Genomic DNA, 20,953 nt, shown 5'->3' with positions numbered 1-20,953 from the left:
CGGCGGAGCGACCCCGGGATCTGCGCCCTGCCCCCGGCACTGCAGCGCCGCGGCGCTCGGCCCCGGAGGACTCCGTTTGGGGACGGACCCGGGAAGATGGCGGAGGCGGCAGAGGCAATGGAGGCCGAGCCCACCGAGCCCGCCGCCTTCAAGCGCCCGAGCCGGCCGCTGCCCGCCGCCCCCGGGCCCGGCGAGCCGGGGCCCAGCCCGCCGGGAGCCCCCCGCACGGCCGCCGCCGCGCCGCCCGCGCCGCGCTACGAGGAACCGCCGTGGGGCAGCCGCCCGCCCGCCGGCTCCGGGTACGGGCTGGAGGTGCTGAAGGGCGGCGTGGTGCTGGGCTCGGTGCGGCTGGAGGACGGCAGCTGGTTCTTGGTGGGGCGGCTGCCCGGCTGCGCCGTGTCCCTGGAGCACCCGTCGGTGTCGCGGCACCACGCCGTGCTGCAGTACCGCGGCTGCTCCCCCGAGGAGCCCAGCGGCGCCGATGCCGCCGGGTTCTACGTGTACGACCTGGGCAGCACCCACGGCACCTTCCTCAACAAGGCGCGGCTGCCGCCCCGCACCTACTGCCGGGTGCGGGTGGGCCACGGGCTGCGCTTCGGGGGCAGCTCCCGCCTCTTCCTCCTGCAGGTGGGTCGGGGTTCGGGCTCGGGCGGCTCCGGAGCGTGTGCGGGGTGCTAAAGGCTGGCCCGGGTCAGGCTCAGGAGTTTTCCCAGCTCCGTCGGGTGACCGCCTGAGGTGTGGCGCGGAATGGAAGCAGCCCAGCGCCGTCGTGGTTGTTTGACTGGGAGAAAAGTAGTGCTGACTGCAAAAGGCATTTCTCTCCAACAGTGTGATGTATTAGGAATGTCTTTCTGACAGTATGATGCCCCAGTGAATAAAGAACTAATATTTCTTTGGGGAAAGGGGAGAGTGTTTATTAACAGGAACTTGGACAGCACATCACATGTTGTACACGCACTTCAGAAGCTGCTCATTCCTCAGGTTCATGCATCTAGTTCTGACGTGAATTTTTGCCTTCAGCCTTTTAATTACAGTTATATGTGAGATGGATCTGACTGCACGTACACAATAATGCTTATTTCTCCCTGTCCTTCCTTTGAAAATGCCATTAAAACTAATATATTTTGGAATGCAAACCAGAACTAATGGCTAAATGATTTCATTTTTTGAAGAGCAGTGTAATGATGTGCTTATGTTATTACATGTAATCTGCATGTGTGCTGGAAATACGTGTTTGGGGTTTTTAAAAAACACTTCTGCTGATTTTCTGTTTTGACTTAGGGACCCAAAGAGGACCAGGAGTCTGAGTCAGAACTAACTGTGACGGAACTGAAGGCACTACGCAAGCAGCAGCAAGCAAAATTAGAAAAGACAATGTTGGGAGAGGACTCTGATGAGGAAGATGAGAAAGAGGAGAGAAATGAAAGGATTCAGAATAGTGATCTGAGCTGCTCGTGGGGCATGGGTCAGTGATGATATGTTGATTGGCTAATATGCAGTCTGTAAGCCTGCTTTTGAATATTAGGGTTAGTATTCCAACTGGCTGCCAAGAGTCACAATCCAGTCAAGGTTTTTGAGTACAAATTAATCCTTTTGCTGTTAAAAAGAAGGGTAAGTGACAAACTAACATTCAGTGAGCTTGTTTGCGGCCTTACATGAGAAGGTAATTTACCTATACCTATAAAAGCCCATGAAACTTAGAGTTTAATTAATGCTCTTTGGTTTGCTCCTGTGATGATGTCCACACTTTAGCCCAAGAGGTGAAATTTAACTGGTTGAGACTTCTATGCAGTATAGCTGTCTTTACATTTAAACAGGAAGCCCACATCTTAGGGCTAGGTAAATTATAATTAATGAACTTTTTGCAGCAAAGTCAGTTGGGTCTTTTTGAGTGTATAAGCTCATAAACCTTTGAAAGTACTGAAACTGACATTGATCTGCAAAACTGAATCATGTGTTGGAATAACTAATAGCGAAACAACTAATTTTTTTGATTGAGTACAGCAATAATGAAGTTAAGGGAAGTAATTTTATGGCATAGCTGCTACTTCTTTCAAACTAATGAAAGTTGAAATATGCTGGTGTTCTCTTTCTCATGTTTCGTGGGGTTTTTTTGGACTTTGGATGTCTTCCAGGTGAGGATGCTGAGGAGGATGAGGTTGAAGAAAACCCTATTGCTGTTGATTTTCAGGATGTTCAAGATGCCTTTTATATGAAAGACCCTAGAAAGGCCTTGCAGGGCTTTTTTGATAGAGAAGGTAATTATTTCTTTTTTTATTAAATGTGATTTTTTACTTAGCGAAGTGTTACTTTGTTGTTTATGTTTCAGGGGGATTTAAGGTGTCATGTGGGAGCAAAACTTTTCTGTTACACTGTGGATAACATTTTTTGTTTCATCAGGTTTTGGTAGGGATTTGTGGTGGTTTGTTTTGGGTTTTTTTCATTAAAACTTGGCCCGCCATTGTATATCTGAGTCTTAGTTACTAATTCCTAAACAGCAGTGAGCAGCTTGTATTCTGGAATATCCTTCAGCTTGTATCCTCCGGAGTGACACTCAAACTTCACCCATGCTTTGAAGCTATGCAGAAAAATCAAAACCCCTCAATTTCCAGACTGTTTGCTTTGGAGATGGCTGTAATTGTGTATAACTGTAAAATAGGAAAATTTAAAGAAGACAAAAGGCAATAATTAAGTGCTCTAAAGTTTCAGTGGTTGCTAGTGAAAACTTGAAGAATATTCACTCACGTGAAGTGAAAAAGCAAACCTTCAAGACAAACAGTATCTGTGAATTCAGATTACAAACCGTTGTTGCTTCAGCCACTTTCATACATGCAGAGACAAGATTGGTTTTTTTTCTTTGAATTGCATGTTCCTAAACAGGCCACTTAGAGATTTTTTTTGTCTGAAAAAGCCTTGATTTTGAAAAAAAAAAACAAATCAGCATAAGTAAATCAAAATCATGGTATGTAACAAGAGCTTGTTATCCCTTTTGTTTAGAAGAATGTCCCATGACATTCTTCTCTCTGTAAAGATTATTCCTGTTTATTTCAATTTTGGTTACTACATCAATTTTCTTTTCTTGTCTAGGAGAAGAGTTAGAATATGAGTATGATGATCGTGGGCACAACAGCTGGCTATGCAGGATCAAGTAAGTACATCTCCATTCCTTTGGTACATGGAAGTTGACTATTTTTGAATTTGCAAACAGAAGCTGAAGGAATTACTTGTTGTGTCACACTTGCAAGGAAGCCAGCTGAATTTAGACTTAAGCCCTGATAGTGAGACAGAAGTTCAAGGATCAGTGCCTAGTTCAGTGTCTGTGCTCCTTTGTCTTCTGACAGGATTTGGTTTTCCTAGGGGATGAAATTTGAGAGAGCAAGAGCCTAGGTTCTTTCAGCTCCCCTTGTTTTGAGCAGTGTATGAAATAGAAATACAAGAGAAGAAACTAGGAAACAATCTCTTTCAATTCCTAATGAGAAAGATCAACAAAACCCCAAACTTAATTCTACTGTATGCCTGATTTCAGTTCCTGTATGGTATAAGACAGTTTTTGAGGGCTTCCTGCTAGAGGCCACTAATGTAATTATTTTATAAGACAGGAGAAGGTGGGGTGGAAATTAGGTCAACAAGTCTCAACAGAGTAATGATTGTACTGCTTAAAAATCCTTTGCTTCATCATGGAAACTATTTTTTATTCATATTGTATGGATACAAGATACCTGTACTTAAAATGATTCAGGGATTGACATTTAACCCTTTAACTTCCTGTATTTCTAATGGAATAAATAGAGGAAAGATTATTGTTTGGACCAGTGAAATACAAATTGACTTGCATGATTAGGAAGTCATGCTTGTGTTTTGATTGGTGCTGTATGAAATGAAAATTGGAAAAATTTAATACAGAAAATATTAAAATGAAATGGCAATGCCATTGTAAAATATCTGAGTAGCATCCCTGAAAAGCTGTTTGTATCTGAGCTGTTCTCTGATCCTTCAAACTGAACAGGTTGCCTGTGGATGATGCATCAGGGAAGCAGCTGGTGGCAGAGGTTCTCCATTCAGGAAAAAAGAAGGAAGCAATGATACAGTGTGCACTGGAAGCTTGCAGGCTGCTGGATGCTCGAGGAGTTCTGAGGCAGGAAGCAGGTGAATAACTGTGATCATTCTAAATGCCCTAAATCAGGGGTTTGAGAGTGCTGTCTTGAATTTGCTTTATTGCTGAGTGATATGCAAATCATTTTGTTTCTTGCCTTCTCCTGTGCCTTTCTCAGTATCCCGAAAAAGGAAATCAAAGAACTGGGAAGATGAGGATTTCTATGACAGTGATGACGACACCTTCCTTGATCGAACTGGTGCTGTGGAAAAGAAACGACTGAACAGAATGAAGAAAGCTGGTAAAATAGAAGAAAAACCAGAGACTTATGACTCCCTGGTAAGAACAATTGTTATGACATGTCAGGGTTACTCTCTCATGCCTGTATTTGATTATGACTAAGAAATCTTAGTGGATCATGGCAGTGGATGAAGGAAATGCCACAACAGGATACTTTTAAATTAGTTCTAAATAACTGGAAAAAAATTCCAAGCTTTTAAGTTCACAGGACACATCCCAAAGAAATATCTCATTCTCTTTCAAAGAATAAGAATCCTGTACTGACAGGCATATGACAGACAATACATCCTACAAAGACAGTAGGTTGTGAGGGATAGGAAGGGTTGGAGGGCTCAGTGGTGGTATAACAGTACTGCAGAAGAATTATGCATACTGTTATGTTTCAGAAATGATTTAAATAATTTTCCATGTCAAAAAATGAGTAAGTTGTTTAGGAAGAATATAGACTTCTAATTTTTTTCAGCCCAGGAAGTCCTGGTCAAAGCTCAGAAGTAGAAAAGTGGAAGTAATGTGATAGGATACTTGAGTAACTGTTAAAATGAGATTTTAACAAGGTGAAGTCTTCTAAGCATGTTGTTCTCTCATAGGTCACAAAGCTAAAAGAAGCAGAAAATGAGCTTTCTGAGATAACAGAGAAGCTGAAGGTTTCAGGGAAAGGTAAGGCATGAAGTTTATTTGATCACAGTGCTTTCCATAAAGAATAATACAGAACCGAAAATTATCTTAGAGATTTCTCTTTTCAAAGGTTTGGATTTTTTTTTTTTTTGTCAGTGTCCACTTTTCACAAAGGGATAGGAAGGTTTGCAGGTCACTGAGTTAGCTTGAGAGAATTCTTACGGTCTTCATCCAATAGTTTATGTACTCTATTTATAGTCACTTGCTAATGAATGCAGCTTTTTCCAAAGCAAGCAGCATCTAAGTAAAGTGGCAAGTGTACAAGCTCCTGGAGTTCTGAAAGGGTGAATATTATTATTGTTTATCTGCCCATATTGCTGAAACTAACCCAGTTTGAGGAACGCTGGTTTTTCTACTCTCTTAAAAAACATTTATAAGGGAGGAGGAAAGAGTTTACAGAAAAGGTAATATATTTTTTATTTCACTTCTCTTGTTATAAACACACTGTATTATGGAAAGGTGGGAAGGAGAAATGTGGAGACAAAGCAGTTGACACTTAACCCATATATTCAGTGAACATGCCAGCACTGGAGAGTGCCATTCAGGCTCTAGGATTATGCCTTTGTTTCTGAAGGCAGAGCCTTTCCAGACCAGTGATGGTATCTGTTAGTGAGTTATGTTCAAAAGCAAACTGTACCAATGGCTGCATTTTGCTTTCTGTTACTGATGATGTCTCACGGAGTAAAAGGAAGGCAGGAAGGAAATGTGTTTAGGCTGGTTGTTCACACAAAAACCTTACTAACAGAGTTGGCATTAATGAAGGCTGCACCATGAGTTTGTCAGAAGTTTCTCTCCAAGAAGCCTAGCAGCAGTGTGACAGCTGGGCTATCTTCTGTGTGTTACATGGCTGTGTTTCTTTCTAGTTATTCAGCTCTGCACCAAAAGTCATTTATATCAACATCTTTGTTGGTGATTGATTGTACCAGCTCCCTGTTCAAAAAGTAGTACCATTCCACCAAGCATACAAACTGATGTTCTGTGTGTCTGAAGGAATTGTTTTCAGCCTTATACTTTTGATAAATAATTAGCAATTGACCAGCAAAATAAGCTAATGCTTAGATTGTCTGAGGGATGTAATTCTGAGCTTTCTTATCTTCAGATACCTTTGTTTCTACTGATACTGTTTCTCAACAAGACTGCTGAATTGCATTGTAGTAGAGACTGGGTGAAGGCAGAGTCAGTTCATTTTTATAATTCTGCTAAGACCATATAATGCTGTAGGCCCCTTCCCTACCAAAACCTGGTCATGCAATCCCAATACATGTTTTTGTAAGTTGCAGGTGGTTACACGGCTAGTTTAGAGCCGTGGAAAAAAAGTGCAGTCTTGGCACTTGCTGAAGCACAGGATCATTCAGTATTGGATGGGAATTCCCAGAACTAGACCAGGGTAAAACAAACATAGCAAATATTGCATCAGTCAGCTGGTTTGTTTGGGTGTTTTCCAGATGCTTTGGTTTTCTCTTATTTGAATGTTTTAGGTTAATCACAGATGCTGAGAAAGCCAGGAGCAGGGTTATTGACCATGGAACATTTGTACCAATGTCATGACCTGTCCAGCAAACCTCCTGCATTACATCCACTTCTGAAACCTCAATGCACTTTTGTTTGCTCTAAATGATTATTTGGAGCCTAAAGACAAGAGTGTAGAGACACCAGTGAGTGAATGACAGGCTAAATTGCTGCACCTCTTACCAAGCACTTGGAGAAATTAAGTAGTTGTCTAAAAAAGTCTCAGTAGAAGTTCACAAATTGTTCCCTGGGGTTCTTCAGAACTAATTACTGGTGGACTGACTTCGTATCACTCACTCACTGATGCTGCTGGATGCAGATCAAATATGTGGAGCTCTTCAGTCTCATCTTTGGTTGCCTGTTCAGGAAAAATATCAATAAGTTGATGGTGCAGTAAATAGCCCTGTAGCTTTTTGTCGCTGGGATATAAAGTATAATAGACATGATTGATTCACCTCCTAGTAATGTCAGATTTTAATTCAATAGTGTAGAAAACTGCTGCAACAGATAAGGAATGCTAACTGTAACTCTGCAAGCTGAACTGGCTGTTATTAGGCACTGTTGGTGGAATTGAGCAGAGAATCCAATTTGCAAGAAGGGGTGACCCAACTCCCTGAGCATCACTACTGACTGAAGCACTTACACCACTCTGCAGTGCAGCAGTGAGCTCTGGATTTAATTGTGGAGCTTTAATTGTTCTGAAGAATATGACTACTCACTAAACCACATCATTGTAATTTGATGTTTAAATCAAATTATCATTTTGCTCAGCTCCTGCCTGCAAGGAGGTTTAAACATTGTTAACACTACCATTGTTGGTTTTTATCTTGGTTTATATAAATAGTTGTGATGAAAAGAAAAAAGAAATTCTTATAGAAATACTCTATGACATGTTTTGTCATCATTTATGCTTGCATGGAGGTGGATGCTACAACTGTTTCTTATCTTTTGAAGCCTATTAATTCTGTATTTCTTTGAACAGTTACTGTTAAGGCATTCGTGTATTTTCAAATGGTAAACTGTTTTGTTTTACATCAGAAATATCCTTTTCAATTGAATCAATTTGTAAGCATGAGTCTTATTAGACTTTCCTCTAGTTATTTAAGTCTTGTAAAACTGCTCAAATATGTACTCTTTAGAATAACTTGGTCTGTTTTATTTTTATGCATTTAAAATTTCAAGTGCTACTTAATTAGCTCAAGCTGAACTGAAAATAGCTCATTGATCAAATAATTATGCTTGTGCATATATACAAAAACACTTATAAGGCAGAAAATACATATTGAATTTGCCACTTTTCATTGAATATTAAAAGGCAGAAAACTATCTGTCAAAGACTTGTTAAAATTCTGGCAAGAACATTTTTCTCTGTTTGCCTCCAGGTTATTTTTGAATACCATATAACAACTTCTGAAATACTGTTCAAGCCACAGAACGGCATTTTTCTGGATTTTTTTTGTTGTTATTTTAAATCCAGGTATTAGAAGAGTATTTCTTTTTCTTACTCATTAGAGATTTAGTTTTACCTCCTGAGTTTTATTTTAATTAGTCAAGTATGCATAATATTGTTAATATTTTGAAATTAGGTGGAGTAAAAAGACTGTCATTACTCTTTTTCAAGTTCAAAGCAGTTTTCTTGCAGAAAATCTAGTCAAAATAAAGGTACATTCTGTGTGATTGGCCTAATGCAAGAAATTTGGTTTGTATGCACTCTTTCAGGAGTACAAGGCAGCACTGATTGATTTTGAACTTTACAAATGTTATGACATAAACATCCCAGGAACATCAAAATCTGATTCCCTATGCAGTGGTGTAGGTTTTCATGTGGCTGGGATTAATTTAGTTTGTGACTACAAAAAATTCCTAAGCCACTTTTTTAGGGAGAGCAGATATAGAAGTGAGATGAACAACCAGGAATAGCACTCACAAAGAAACGTTCCATTTTGAGAGAGGCTTTTTTAGGTAAGTGAATTAAAGTTTACTTCCAGGCTTTTGTTAGGAGAAATGCTTTCATCTCTCCAGGCCTAACAACCTCCATTATTCAACAGAATCTCACAGAGAGGATAGTTGTTCCTATGTACCTTATTCTCTAAAGGCAGGACCTGATGATTACAGTTATATTCCCACCATAACATTATATATCTTCCCTTTATCTTGCCTAGTCCAGTCCCACCCAGCAGCTCAGGATTCTTTGGATGAGTTCATGACTGAAATGAAGTCAGGATGCACGTTGGACAGCGTGGCACGCAAGAAGCTTCACCTGCGATCGTTTGAACTGAAGAAAGAGCAGCAGAGACTGAAAGGGTTGATAAAGCTTGTCAAGCCTACAGAGCTGCCTGAGCTGAAGCCCCAGTAAGTCTTGGTGAAAACATGAAACAATTACTTTTCCCTTTATTCTTATCCATGGCCAGTTGTGCAAGCCCAGTAAATAGGCAGCTTTCCAATCACAAAAGCAGGGCAGCCTTCCAAACTACCTGGCTCAGCTCTTTAAGGAGCTGCTGTGCCTCTGGGCTACTGCAGCATCTATGGCTGAGGGAAATGCACAGCACTGGAGTGAGACCAGCCCAAGCTGGCAGGGTGACACAGGTAAGGGATTGGGAGCAGACTGTTAGCTTCTTTATTTTTTCCATGTGCATCCAAAAGGAACTGCAGAATTTTACAGATACTATGTACAGCATGAAACCCACTTTCACTCTGTGAAATGTATTTGGAAGTCAAATGTAGTGGCTGTTCAGCTACTGCCTAGCAGCACCATTGCAGTTTGAGAGGGTGTGTGCTGGGTTCATTTACTAGTGGCAGCTTGATTAGAGGTTAATTACCTAATTCATTTAAATTAAGGTTTGGCCTCCAAGTGTATTTTTATATATAAATATGTGTGTATGTATGCAGTTCAATTTAAGGGAGTCTGTGATACAGAGGGTTTTTTCCCTTGTTCATTCATTTTTTGCTTCCTACTATGGCATGTGTCTGAATCCTACAACATATATGTAGGATGGAGGAGTCATCTCCTGCAGCATCCTCCTTGGATACTGCAAGTAGGAGAGAAATTAAAGGATTTTTATATATTCACTTCTCATAGGCAGACCTTTGTGCGTTTTTTTGCATTTGTATAGATAAGATTTGTTTGATACTTTGTATACTGTTTCCCTTTGTGTCTGATTTTTATTAGGAGTGGGAGTTACAGTCTGAATGCAGAGAACAAGCCTAAAAAGATGAACCTGCCTCTCTTTGGTGCAATGAAAGGGGGGAGCAAATTCAAACTGAAAACTGGAAGCCTAGGGGTAAGTTGGACTTGTAGGTGTTGCAGGTCAGTGGCTGTTTGTGGGACCACCTTCTCAGGCTGTGGGGGCTATAGGTGGCAACTGTGTCTCCTAACATGCATGGAAACAGCATGGAGGTGCAGCCTGTGGCAGTGGAAGGTGCATGGGCAACAAGCAGGGACTGTTGGATGTTGTTTGCTGCCAGCAGTTGCCATTCCATGTCTTTGCACAGCAGTTTCCTGGGGCACAGCTGTGGTCAAAAGGCAGTGGATCAAGAGAGGCAGTCTGGGGACATGAGGCTGAGCCAGTGCTCTGCCTCAGCAGCCAGTCCTTTTCTTGTTTTTCTTCCTCTTCATAGCCAAGATCATATCCATGATTGATGCAGTTTCCAGTGTCCCTCTTATGAAAAGACTGCATTCTTTATTTATGGACTGGACATGTTTTTTCATCTTCCATCTCTTCTAATAACTTTTCCTTAAACCCCAACTATTTGTCATCCTGAGAGTGTTTCCTTACCAGCTGTCTCTGACAGTGCTGTGTGTGCTTTCTCCTGTAACGAGTATCTGTGACATCAGCCTCTGTCTTGGCACTGATGCCCAAGTCTTTGTCTTGCAGAAATTGCCTGTTAAGCGTCCAGACATCCCTGAAAGCTTGTTAAAAACAAAAGATGATGGACCAGAGGAGGAGGAGGAGGAGGAGGAGGAGGAGGAAGAAGAAATGGAGGAGCAGCAAGAAGCAGATGCAGTAAACAGCAGAATGTCAAACCTGGAAATGAAGATGACACTAGAGAAAGAAACAGGGAATGAAACTCATGCTCCTGATGACTCCCCTTGCAACAACAAAAATCTAGAATCCCTTCAGGATGGTAAATCATTGTTTCTGATTTTTCTAGTAATGAAGATGAGTCTGTTACTGCTGAACTTTTAAGAGCTATGTGAATCAAATGTTTGAGCCTATTTATTTTCCATAGGTTTATTTGCCATGAGTCTAGAGTCCTTGTGGCAGCAGCTGAGGTTCATATGGTTCTAGGTGAAACTCTGCTTTGCAGTCAGTTTTTCATGCTTTTTGGTGAAATAGAACAAATCTCCTGGATGTAAGGAAGTCCTATTTTGATAAGCCCTGTTTCCATTAAATTGATTGTCCAAATGAAAACAACTGCGATGTTTTGTTGGCAGTAAAAGTGGCATAATAAGAAAACAAATATCTGTGCAAAACTTCAGATCCATTTGTAGGGAGGAAAAACAATTTCAAAAGTGGTAATGGAAAGGTAGTGGAAAAAATGGTATACTGGTACCTTTGAGGTATCTCCAATCCCTCCCTTCCTGTATCAGCCTGATGCATTTGAAAACTCAGTAATGATGTTTCTCAGTGAACAATATGTTTGATAACAGCTAGTTCTAGCTTTTTGGCTTAATGCTGGAAATGTTGCTGCAGAAGAGTGTTTTAACAGATCACAGAATTTTCTTTATTGCGTTGCAATGAACTCGGTGGATGAAATAATTTGGAAGATTTCTGAAAGAGTTCTTCCTGAGACAAATGTAGCAAAGAGTTCTCTTTTGTGCTTGGTCTCAGGGATGCACTCTGCTCATCAGAGTTACTGTAGGGCCACTAAGCTCTTTCTTTCTTGTGTTACAGGGGTTGATTCTCTGCCTGAGCCAAAGGTACTGAGAAATGAATCTCAGGTGGGACCCTCACAAGAGAAATCCCAAGGTGAACAGTACAGTACAGACTATTTTGTAATAGCATGTGGGTTTAGAAACAGACTAAAGGATGTAGTATCTTATGTGGGTCAAAGGAAACTGAGCCTAATCTAGAGCCTAAAGAATCTAGAATTGAAATGAAACATTGTGTTTTGCTTGGGAAGTGGTAAGGATGTGGTAAAGACTGGGCACTATGTTACAGCTGTCCTTGCTTTTCATAGTCATTAATTGTTTAGAGGTTTTTTGTTCCAACAAATCAGTGTGAGAAGAATCATTCATTTAGGAGACTATGATGATGCTTTTTCCTCTGTTATTCTTTTGCATTAGCTCTTAGCACTACAGAAGGACAAAACTTTCTTTTATAAAGTGACAAATACTACATAACATTAGGTAATAATCTCCTGGTGACCTAGATGATGCCTCTGCATGTATGCACAAAAAGTCAGATCTTGAAAATGAAGAGTGAAGAATGTTAGGTGTACATGGAGGAGATTTTTATGACCTTTCTATTTTTTTGTAACTCAGACTCTTTAGAATCTGTCCTCATCATCTTACCCATAAAGAGCCATCAGAGTATCAGTATTTCAAATACTAAGTGGCAGAAAACCAAGGAATTCTTTTCACCAATCAATTCTAAAGTTTGGTGTTTGTTTGTTTTTTTAAAAAGCAAATTGATCCTGCACATTTCCTGCTCCTCTCTTTCTATATCAATCACTGCAGTGTTTACACGTAGTATCTTTTAGAAAATAAACACCTGCCATTAACTAAAGTTAATATTACAGAATCACTAATAGAGGATCTTGCTAAACTACATTCAGTTGCATGACCGACAGTGTATTTAACCTAAATTAAATCTAGGAAAAACAATAAGATGTTCAGCAGTATTATTCTCAAGTTATTGTGGTGCAGTGAGATATCTTGGATTTCCTTACGGTTGTATTAATTTTTATGTGAACTTCCTATAAGTTTATGTCTGTAGAACTGGTCATTTGTGCTGTGTCATAAAACAATTCTGCTTTCTTTCCAGCATCCAAGGTAGTAAATAAGGAACCTGAAGAGACATCTGAGAAAGTTAAGAAAATCAATAGCTCAAGCAAGGTCAGTTACAACACCATGACTCCTGCAGCTTAAGAGGAAGTCATTTCTAGGCTCTTTTTTAGTGAAATAGTAACAAGTTGATGGAGTCTAACTTGGTGATAGCAGTGCTTTGTATTAAAATGTAAAGTATGTAAGTTTTGCACATTTTGGGGCTCAGTCAGTTGTTGCCTTCCTGAAGCTGGAAAGGATCTTCTCTGACAGCCTAATGATTATTGCGAGGCTCTTCCCTTCAGAGGGCATCCCACCCTTCTGCTGACTTGGTGACTGTACTTGGTGGACCTTGAGTTCTGACCACTGGAACAGTTTCTTTGTGGGGACCATCTAATTTTAGCCCTGCAGCACTTACTGAACCTCAGATCCTTGCATCCTGTGTGTGCTGACTGCTGTTAGTCGTGGCCAAGGACCCAGGACTGGGTAGGCACAGTCCTCAGAACTGTCTTTTGTTCCTGGCCTTGCTAAAGATGCTGAAGAAATCAAGAGTTTATTTATACTGGTGAAGCCCAAGTTTTACCACTGTTATGAATAAGGGAGGACAAGGCAGTTTTTCATGCTGAGGCAGTCAAGTCAGCACCTCTCATCAGCAGAGAGTTTGCTCTAACACTGAGCATTCGACAAATGCCAGATGGCTTAGGTGTATTCTTTCTCCCATCACAAATCACTTTTTCCACATGCTGTCTCTGCCTTTGGGCTCAGATCTTGCATGGAAAGTATCAACCAGAAGTCAGTTGGGTTTTTCTGTTTTGTTGGTTTTGGGTTTTTTTGTTTTTCTTTTTTTTGTTTGGGTTTTTCGTGGGTTTTTTTTTTGTAATATTTCAATAACTTTGAATCATGTAAAACTGGAAAAACAATTTTCAAGTCATTGTTCACAAGCCATATTTAAAAGCTGTACAGCTCTGCAGTCTAATGTTTTGGAAAACATTCGTCTTCTAAAAAAGCTGGTTTAGATGTTATTTTGGGGAAAGAAAATTATTGAGGGAATGAAAATTTGTTTCAACTCATAACTTTAGACTGTAATGATGGTACAGAGTAATGCAAATCAGTGCTGAGTAACTTGGCATTATTTTGAGCTCTTAAGTCTTGCACTCTACAGTTGTATGATTTTTTTACCTGCAGTTGTTGAAAACAGAAGTTGTTGAGAAAATTATGCTGATGTGGCAAAAACTAAAAATCTAAGGACAAAAAGATATTGCTGTGTCAACAACTGCATTGCAAGTGACCTTTTGTGGTTTGCTTTAACATTTCAAGATGCCAGTGAGACCTGAAAACAATGAGCATTCTTATCTTTCTGAAAACTAAGTTACCTTTATATAATACTTGAGCTTCTATAAGTTCCAGTTTGAAAATCACCTGAAACCCAGTTTTCAGTGGTGTTGTGCATTGAAATCAGTAAAGCACCTATTGAATATCCTACTCTCAAGCTTTTCCCTGCATAAAGACATCCTATGTCAAATGACATCACCAAACATTAGGATTAAACTGTCCAGAAGTGGACGGGTTCTGTTTTGAGGGGGAAATTGGACTGGATGACCTCCAGAGGTCCCCTCTAAACAGCATTTTTATTAGTCTGTGACTCTAAAGGAAATGAGCTGAATCTATTTGAGGGTTTGATTTTTCTTCTGTATTAGCTTTCATCTCTGACTCTTGTGGAAATAACCCTCACCTCTGATTATTTGTCTCTGAGTTAGTGAGGGATTTAGTGGTTGTGACACATTGGTGGAGGGGTACAGCACCTTAAAAAAATCTTTCCTCTCTTTGCAGGTCCAACAACCTTTTTTTTCCTCACAGTACCCAGATGATGACCCAGACTACTGCATATGGATTCCTCCTGCAGGTACCAACCATTTCCTTACTGGTTTTAGTCTCATAACTGAAGAATCTTCTTAATAAGTCATCAGGATGTCCTTCTAAGTCCTTGGAAAAAAGCTAGTTCAGGAATACTTTACTCAGAACCTGATGTTTTGTGGCATGCTGTGCCCCATGTTTGTTGTATGGCCAGGCAGGTCTTGCAGTGAAGTACAGACCATATCTGTAGTAGCTTCATGGCATTGGAGAGAGACACCTGAAGTTTGTTTTTCAGTTTTGTAACACCCGAGAGAGCTAACTGCATTCACACATGGTGGTATGGTAACCTAGTTGAAAGACTAGCTCAAACCTCCCCTAGGGATAAATGCTCCAGCAATGTCAGAATTCTCAGTTTTCACAGAAGTCTGTGAAATCCAAAAATGCTTCTTTTCAGTTTTTTTCAAAAATCATTGGAATACAAACACTGGGTCAGCTGTTTTGGAGAAAAGTATTGATAATGCTTTGGTGAAGGCACTGAATAATTGATGCCCTCGTCCAACATATGTTAAACTTGAATATTTTTTTATCTTTAGTTCCAGGGTGTTTTTAGCTAGGTGAAGTTATTTTTAAACAGGGTAATGAATGTTCAGTTCCTCTAAAATAGAAAACTCATTTTCGTGCATTGAGGTTTTCAGAGTAAGTTCTAAGCTTGGCCTTCACTTGATAGATTTATTGCTATAATTTTTGTAAGGCTGTTGCAAGGTTATAGAAATAAGAATAAATTTCACTGAAGAAAACTGTAATCTGGTGATTCATCCTTCAGTGAAATGACTGCACATCTCTGACATATGAATCCACAGGAGCCGAATCCTGGATGCAGTAACTCCAAAGTCTGATCTGGGATAGTTAAGCAAGCTGTGTCCATAAGAGGGAGCTCTGTTTTTTGGCTCTGCCTGACAATAAATAGTCAAACTTTCCTTCTAAGCTGGCATTATGAGGACTCCAGAAAAAAAGCCAAACAAAACAGCCACACAAACAGGAATACCTGATGTAATCTTAACACTGTTAGTAAAATTGAAATGAATTGTAAGTGTAAATCAAAAGACATTGCAATATGCAGTCTGATTTTTTATCCTCTGTGCTTGTATGGCTGATGCTACCTAGAGACTCTTTCATACAGGGATACACATTTCTCTTAGGTGAGGGATAAAAGGAATAATGCAACTCTTCCTCTTTGTCCATTAGGTCAAAGTGGTGATGGCAAGACTCATCTCAATGAAAAATATGGCTACTAAGCTTCCAGTGCCCCAGAGTTCATCTGAGGCTTGAAGGACTGCTCTGTTTTGGACTCTTTCACTCCACATTAAGTGACAGATAAGAGACTTGGATTTCCAGATGCTGTTCAAATTCAAGGCCATTAGCAGCTGCTCTGGCTCTTATCTCCCCCTGTGTGTCCTCTGTTTGTCTTCCAGATACTTTTTTAAAGTAAAAGCCCACACATTCTCCTGCCTCTTCTTTCACTTTTAGCCTTGTTTGTTGTTTTGGTTTTTTTTTTTAATTTGGCTTGAAACTGTAAGCTCATGTTTCTTTTTGTAAATAGAAGTAGACAAAAATATTAAAGGAATACACCTCTGTATACTTACAGGCTTGATAAATTTTATTCATATTGGGTTTATGCAATTAAAATAAAAAACGCTACTGATTTTTTTTCTGTGGCTGCTGTTTGAAAATACTGTCAGCGTAAACACAACCTAAAACTTAAGGGTTCTTTTTTTTTCCTTTTTTATGGAAAAAAACCAACTTTTGCATTTTGAAAAGAAAATTGTTTTCATGTCTCCCTTGTGCAGTTGTTGGAATACCTGGTATGGAGTGGACAGGAAATAGTGAGTGAACAGTGTTGTCAAGGTCCGGAAATGCCAAAGAATTGAAGAGGCTGGCACTGCTTGGCACAGAGGGTAACAGAAAAAACAAATGGAAGGATATCCTGGAAAAGCCTATAATGGAGCCTGTTCTTTTTCTGTCACAACATGAGCAAAGTGCCATCCTAATGCAGTTCAAGGCATGACTGGTAAATAGTCTTTGTCTGGAGAAATCCCCTGGGTGATTCAGGACAGAGCCTGTGCTGTGGTAAAGGCAAGGTCATGCAGGAAGTGTGAGGGTTTAAATAACTGTGGGCACAACCCTACAGGGGCAAAGAAAACTCTAGAAATGACAGTCTTGCGAATCAGGGACACACATCCTTTGGGGTGATTCCACCAGCCAGTGGCTGCATCCTCATGGACAAATCACAGGAGGGCACCTCAGAAGCTGGGGTGAAGGGATAACCATACAACTCCTTACTTAGCAGGCTCAAGCTACACAACAGCATCTTTCTGCCTGTAATCTTCAGCATATGCAGCAGGGTTTTGTCTGCATCTGCACACCAGGCTGGGCAACCTAAAGCTTCCTGCTTCTGGCAGAGCCATATCTTTATGGAATCCAAGGAAAGGCTGTTGCCTCTCTTTTCAAAATGCCAGACCTCAAAGGTTTCACAGCTGTAGCACTTCCCCAGAGTGTTTTCCAGTTCCAGGGTGTACCAGGCAACTGCAAGGGAGTTCCATTCATCAGCAGCAGGCCTGGCAGGTTTCAGACAGGGAAAATAATGTTTTGCCATTTATGCTCATGAAAAGCACTAGGGCACAGAGCCCATGTAAGTACACCTTTATTGTTACCATCCTGAAGTAGGTGATCAGTGTATCTTTTCATCAGGGGCTGCTTTGTAGTACAGACAAAGGGCATTGACCTGCTGCCAGAAAACATCTCTGGGGATAAGGGCCTGGACAGTTTGGTCCTGGCTAAGACCATGAGCTCCCCATCTGTTTCTTTTCTTACCAGCTCGATTGTGCTCCCATCTAAATCTGATGGTAAGCCCTGCTTTCCTTAGGCCATCCATCTTTTGCTTCATTGTGTAATATGAACACCCAAAGGTCACCCCCACTGGATGGTTCCAGCCATTCTCATGGTGGCATTTGACAAAACCATGGAAAAAGCACCCATAATATTTGAAAGTAGTTATCCTCCCATCAGTGATCACTTTGCCACCCCAGAAGCAGTTTCTCACTTGACACTCAACAGCTGTGTAATGCATGACAGGTTTAAATGTTCTCCTTTTGGGCCAGGTATGTGTGTCATTAATCAAATAGCTTTTCCCTCCAATAAGAGCTATAAACCAGTACATGGACGTGGGAGTAGAGGTCACCATATTACACAGAAAGGCATCTACACAGCAATAAAGCTTAATCTTTTCATCAAATTCTTTCTCATCCACTGTGTGACAGGCCATCACCGTAATCTTATCTCTGTATGATCTGCAGGCCTCCCTCCAAATTTTTACATCTTGCTGGCAATAGTAACTCAGCCCTTCCTGCAAGTCAAAAATCTCCTGATGGACATGTGTACATGTCAAGAACTGGGTTTTTTTCCTTAAGAACCACACTGTGCAGTCTATAATAATCCTCTTGAGGAAGTGGGTCTATGTAACTCTGATTTTTTTGTTGAAAAAATGGAGGAAATAACTTTTGGAGCCCTTGATACCCACAACTTAAGGAAGACTGCTTAGTTTCATGACTAAAAAATGTAAAAGAGTCTATGAAAATGAGAACTCTGCTTGCACATCAGTTTAACACCCTGAGTAATTAATTGCAGACATGGTTTTTCTTTCAGAAGCTGCCTGGCAATGGAGCAGCCATCATAGCCTCTGGCATTAGAGAAGCATAGCCCTGAAACTTGTGTCATTAGGCAGCTGACTCAAGTCCACGTGTCCCCTGAAGCTCCCATTCTCCTTCATTTTTCCATGGCACTCCTTCATCCCATGGGGCATCTGGCACTGTCTCCATGGCAAAAGTACAATTTGGGCCATGCACAGTTTCCTGCACGTTCCATCTCGAGAGGAGAGCCCTGCCCTGCATCCCAGACATGGAGCACTGCTGCTGGATTGTGTCACAGGGCTGTTTGTGGCACAGACTGCACTTCCAGCCTCTACCTTTGAGCTGCTTTTCCACATAAAATCAGAGCCAAACAGTTTGGGTTCCCCAGGCCCATGCAGCAGTCTTCACCTGGGGCATCTCCTTCTCAAGGCGGTGTTGAGTGCATGGTCACACAGCAAGCAGAGCTGGCAGTAATATTTACAGCTGTGGCTGTGATTATAGGGTGTGTGGCAAATCTCACAGACATTTCTCACCCCAAATACTTTTCCTGACCTCCCTAACCCTGCAATGATGTTCACTGCATCAGAAGAGGAAAGGGCTCCTGGGATATCTAGAACTATTCCTTGGCTTAAGAACCCCCCAGCATTTTTTCCACTCAGGTAAGAGGAAGATGAGTACATTAACATGCAGCTAAGAGAACAAAGAGATCCCACTGAGCATGACCTTCCTATGCAGAGAACACTCTGGTTTTTCATGGAGCTCTCTTGCTCTGCTCAACAATTCTGCACCACTCCAACCCCTCACTGCTCCAAGGACTCTGAGACCTCCAGCAAAACAGAAAGAACCATCACTGGTGGGTTTTAACCAGGCAGCACTGATGTTTGTCTAACATTAGGACAGAGATAGGCTGTGGGGTCCTATGTACCCTGCTCCCAACAGCTCTTACTCTCAGAATAGTGGGTGGAAAGCCTGGTCACATCTCAGTTATCTGTGACCTTGCACAAGCATAATGACTCAGTCTGAAACTTTTTTCAGAATTCCTATTGCTTAAGATAACAGTGGAAGACTGCAGTGGAAGCTGTGGGAAAGACAGGAGCAGCACCACCAGGACCAGACATTTGAAGTAAGTCATCAGGAACTTACTGTCTCAACCCAGTGCTTTGTGAGCTTCATGCATCAATACCTCATTCAAATCACCAAACCTCTCCTTTTCCACATGCTACCTCACCCTGAACCTCTGGAGCAACCATTCCCACTGCTTGTTTGCTCTGTGGACACCACAAATCAGGCCAATCTCTCCTTTACCATCCTCTTTACATTTGAAGGTGGGGGTAGAGACAGACTTTCAAATACTCACCCTGGGGACTTGTGAGGGCAGCTGCTTCCACCATCAGCAGTCTGACAGGACAGTCCTGGCTGTGCTTGCTGCATTAACCAATGGATAAGGAAACTTCCAGCAAAGGCTCCATCTCAGTCAGGGCTGTAAGGTTCCCCTTACCAAGGGCAAGTAGAGCTCATCCCACCACCCACCAATCTCTGTGTGACACCTCCACATCAGCTTGCAAGGTCATCTTTTCCAGATGATTTGGTGACTTTGGCCCAGCACTGCTGTGTTTTCTCTCATTTTCCTCCAAAAGCACAGATTAGAGCAAACAACCTCCAGATGGAGCCCACGATGCACAGACCTCACCACACCTGAGGTGTCCTGTGAGCCAAGGAGGAATCCCAGCTGTGCCTTGGTTATGGTCCCTGAAGGATGCTTCCTCTTACTTATCTAAGGAAAACTGAGGCTGCATGTAACACTCCACTTTTTGGAATAGAAAGGAGCATTCAAAAGATCCTTCAAAGCGCTCAAAGGAGCAGAACACCTATTTGGTTACCTACTTGTTGAACTGTGTTTACAGCATTAAAAAGCTACAGGACACAGGGAGATGTCATTAACAAGGAGTCCATCCTGTAGCAGCTCGCAGGCCTCGCTGCAGCATTTCCCAGGTGATTGTTTAAAGCTGCTGTCTCCTGCACAGAGGGCATGATTAGCTTGTATTTTCTTTGGAACATGTGTTTACCTCATTATCATACTTACTTTCCACTGCTACAAAACTTCCAGTTCTGTACTCACCTAATATATACTCTCAAATTTATGAGCCATCAATGCCCTAAGGCCCTTGAGCACCTAATGTTTGGGCAGCTGGCTGCAGTTCCATGCATATAGAATGTATATTTTTGATACCTGTGTAGCATCACAGTCTGCTGTTCTGAGGTACAAAGTACACTCAGCATAGCTGTAGACTTGATGAGGGGGGACATTTTTAGGTTTATTTTTTTACATTCTGAAAATGAAATGCTGTCTTAAGAGCTCTCAGTTTCTTTTTCAGTGAAGTGAATGTGAGGTATGTTAAAAATGTAAAGATGTTTAAAAATGTTAAAGATGTTCTTTAAGTCAAAAAAAGATCTATATCAGCCTAATTTGCTTAATTCTGCTTTTAAATTGTGGAAGTGGTTTGTTGATTGTTGTGCAGCTGGATGTATATGCAGGTGTATATGTGCTCTTTCAACCATGAATATATTACTTTGTTCCTCTGCTTTGACCTGTTAAACCACTTGAATCTCAGGTTTATTCTTTTGCTGGATGGAGGCTGCTGAAACTGCAGTCTTAGGGCATTTTGAGCAGCTCACTTGTTTATGCTGAGCACCTGTTTCTAATCCAGTTTCTTGTAACACCCAGAAATGAGAGATATGTGGGCTAAGAATAGCACATGATGTGAATCGCCCACAGGTGACTGCTATGGGGAAGTCTAATGGCGATTAGGCTCATGGAACAGCAGATCAAAACCCATCTGTGCTGGCCCC

General features: G+C 41.3%; 1 protein-coding gene across 1 annotated transcript; it reads left to right on the top strand.

Annotated features, from left to right (window-relative positions):
• Positions 1–90: 90 nt before the first annotated feature.
• Positions 91–16,115, top strand: SLC4A1AP (solute carrier family 4 member 1 adaptor protein). Its single transcript, XM_030946366.1, has 14 exons — positions 91–627; positions 1,282–1,465; positions 2,136–2,258; positions 3,088–3,148; positions 4,007–4,146; positions 4,272–4,432; positions 4,981–5,050; positions 8,740–8,929; positions 9,747–9,858; positions 10,453–10,702; positions 11,473–11,547; positions 12,565–12,635; positions 14,394–14,466; positions 15,663–16,115. The coding sequence occupies exons 1-14, from the start codon at positions 97–99 to the stop codon at positions 15,710–15,712; spliced, it is 2,091 nt and encodes a 696-aa protein (XP_030802226.1). The 5' UTR covers positions 91–96; the 3' UTR covers positions 15,713–16,115.
• Positions 16,116–20,953: the final 4,838 nt, after the last annotated feature.

Source organism: Camarhynchus parvulus, chromosome 3 (assembly GCF_901933205.1).
Source record: "Camarhynchus parvulus chromosome 3, STF_HiC, whole genome shotgun sequence".
Lineage (NCBI taxonomy): Eukaryota > Metazoa > Chordata > Aves > Passeriformes > Thraupidae > Camarhynchus > Camarhynchus parvulus.
This window is presented reverse-complemented; position numbering and strand designations above follow the sequence as displayed.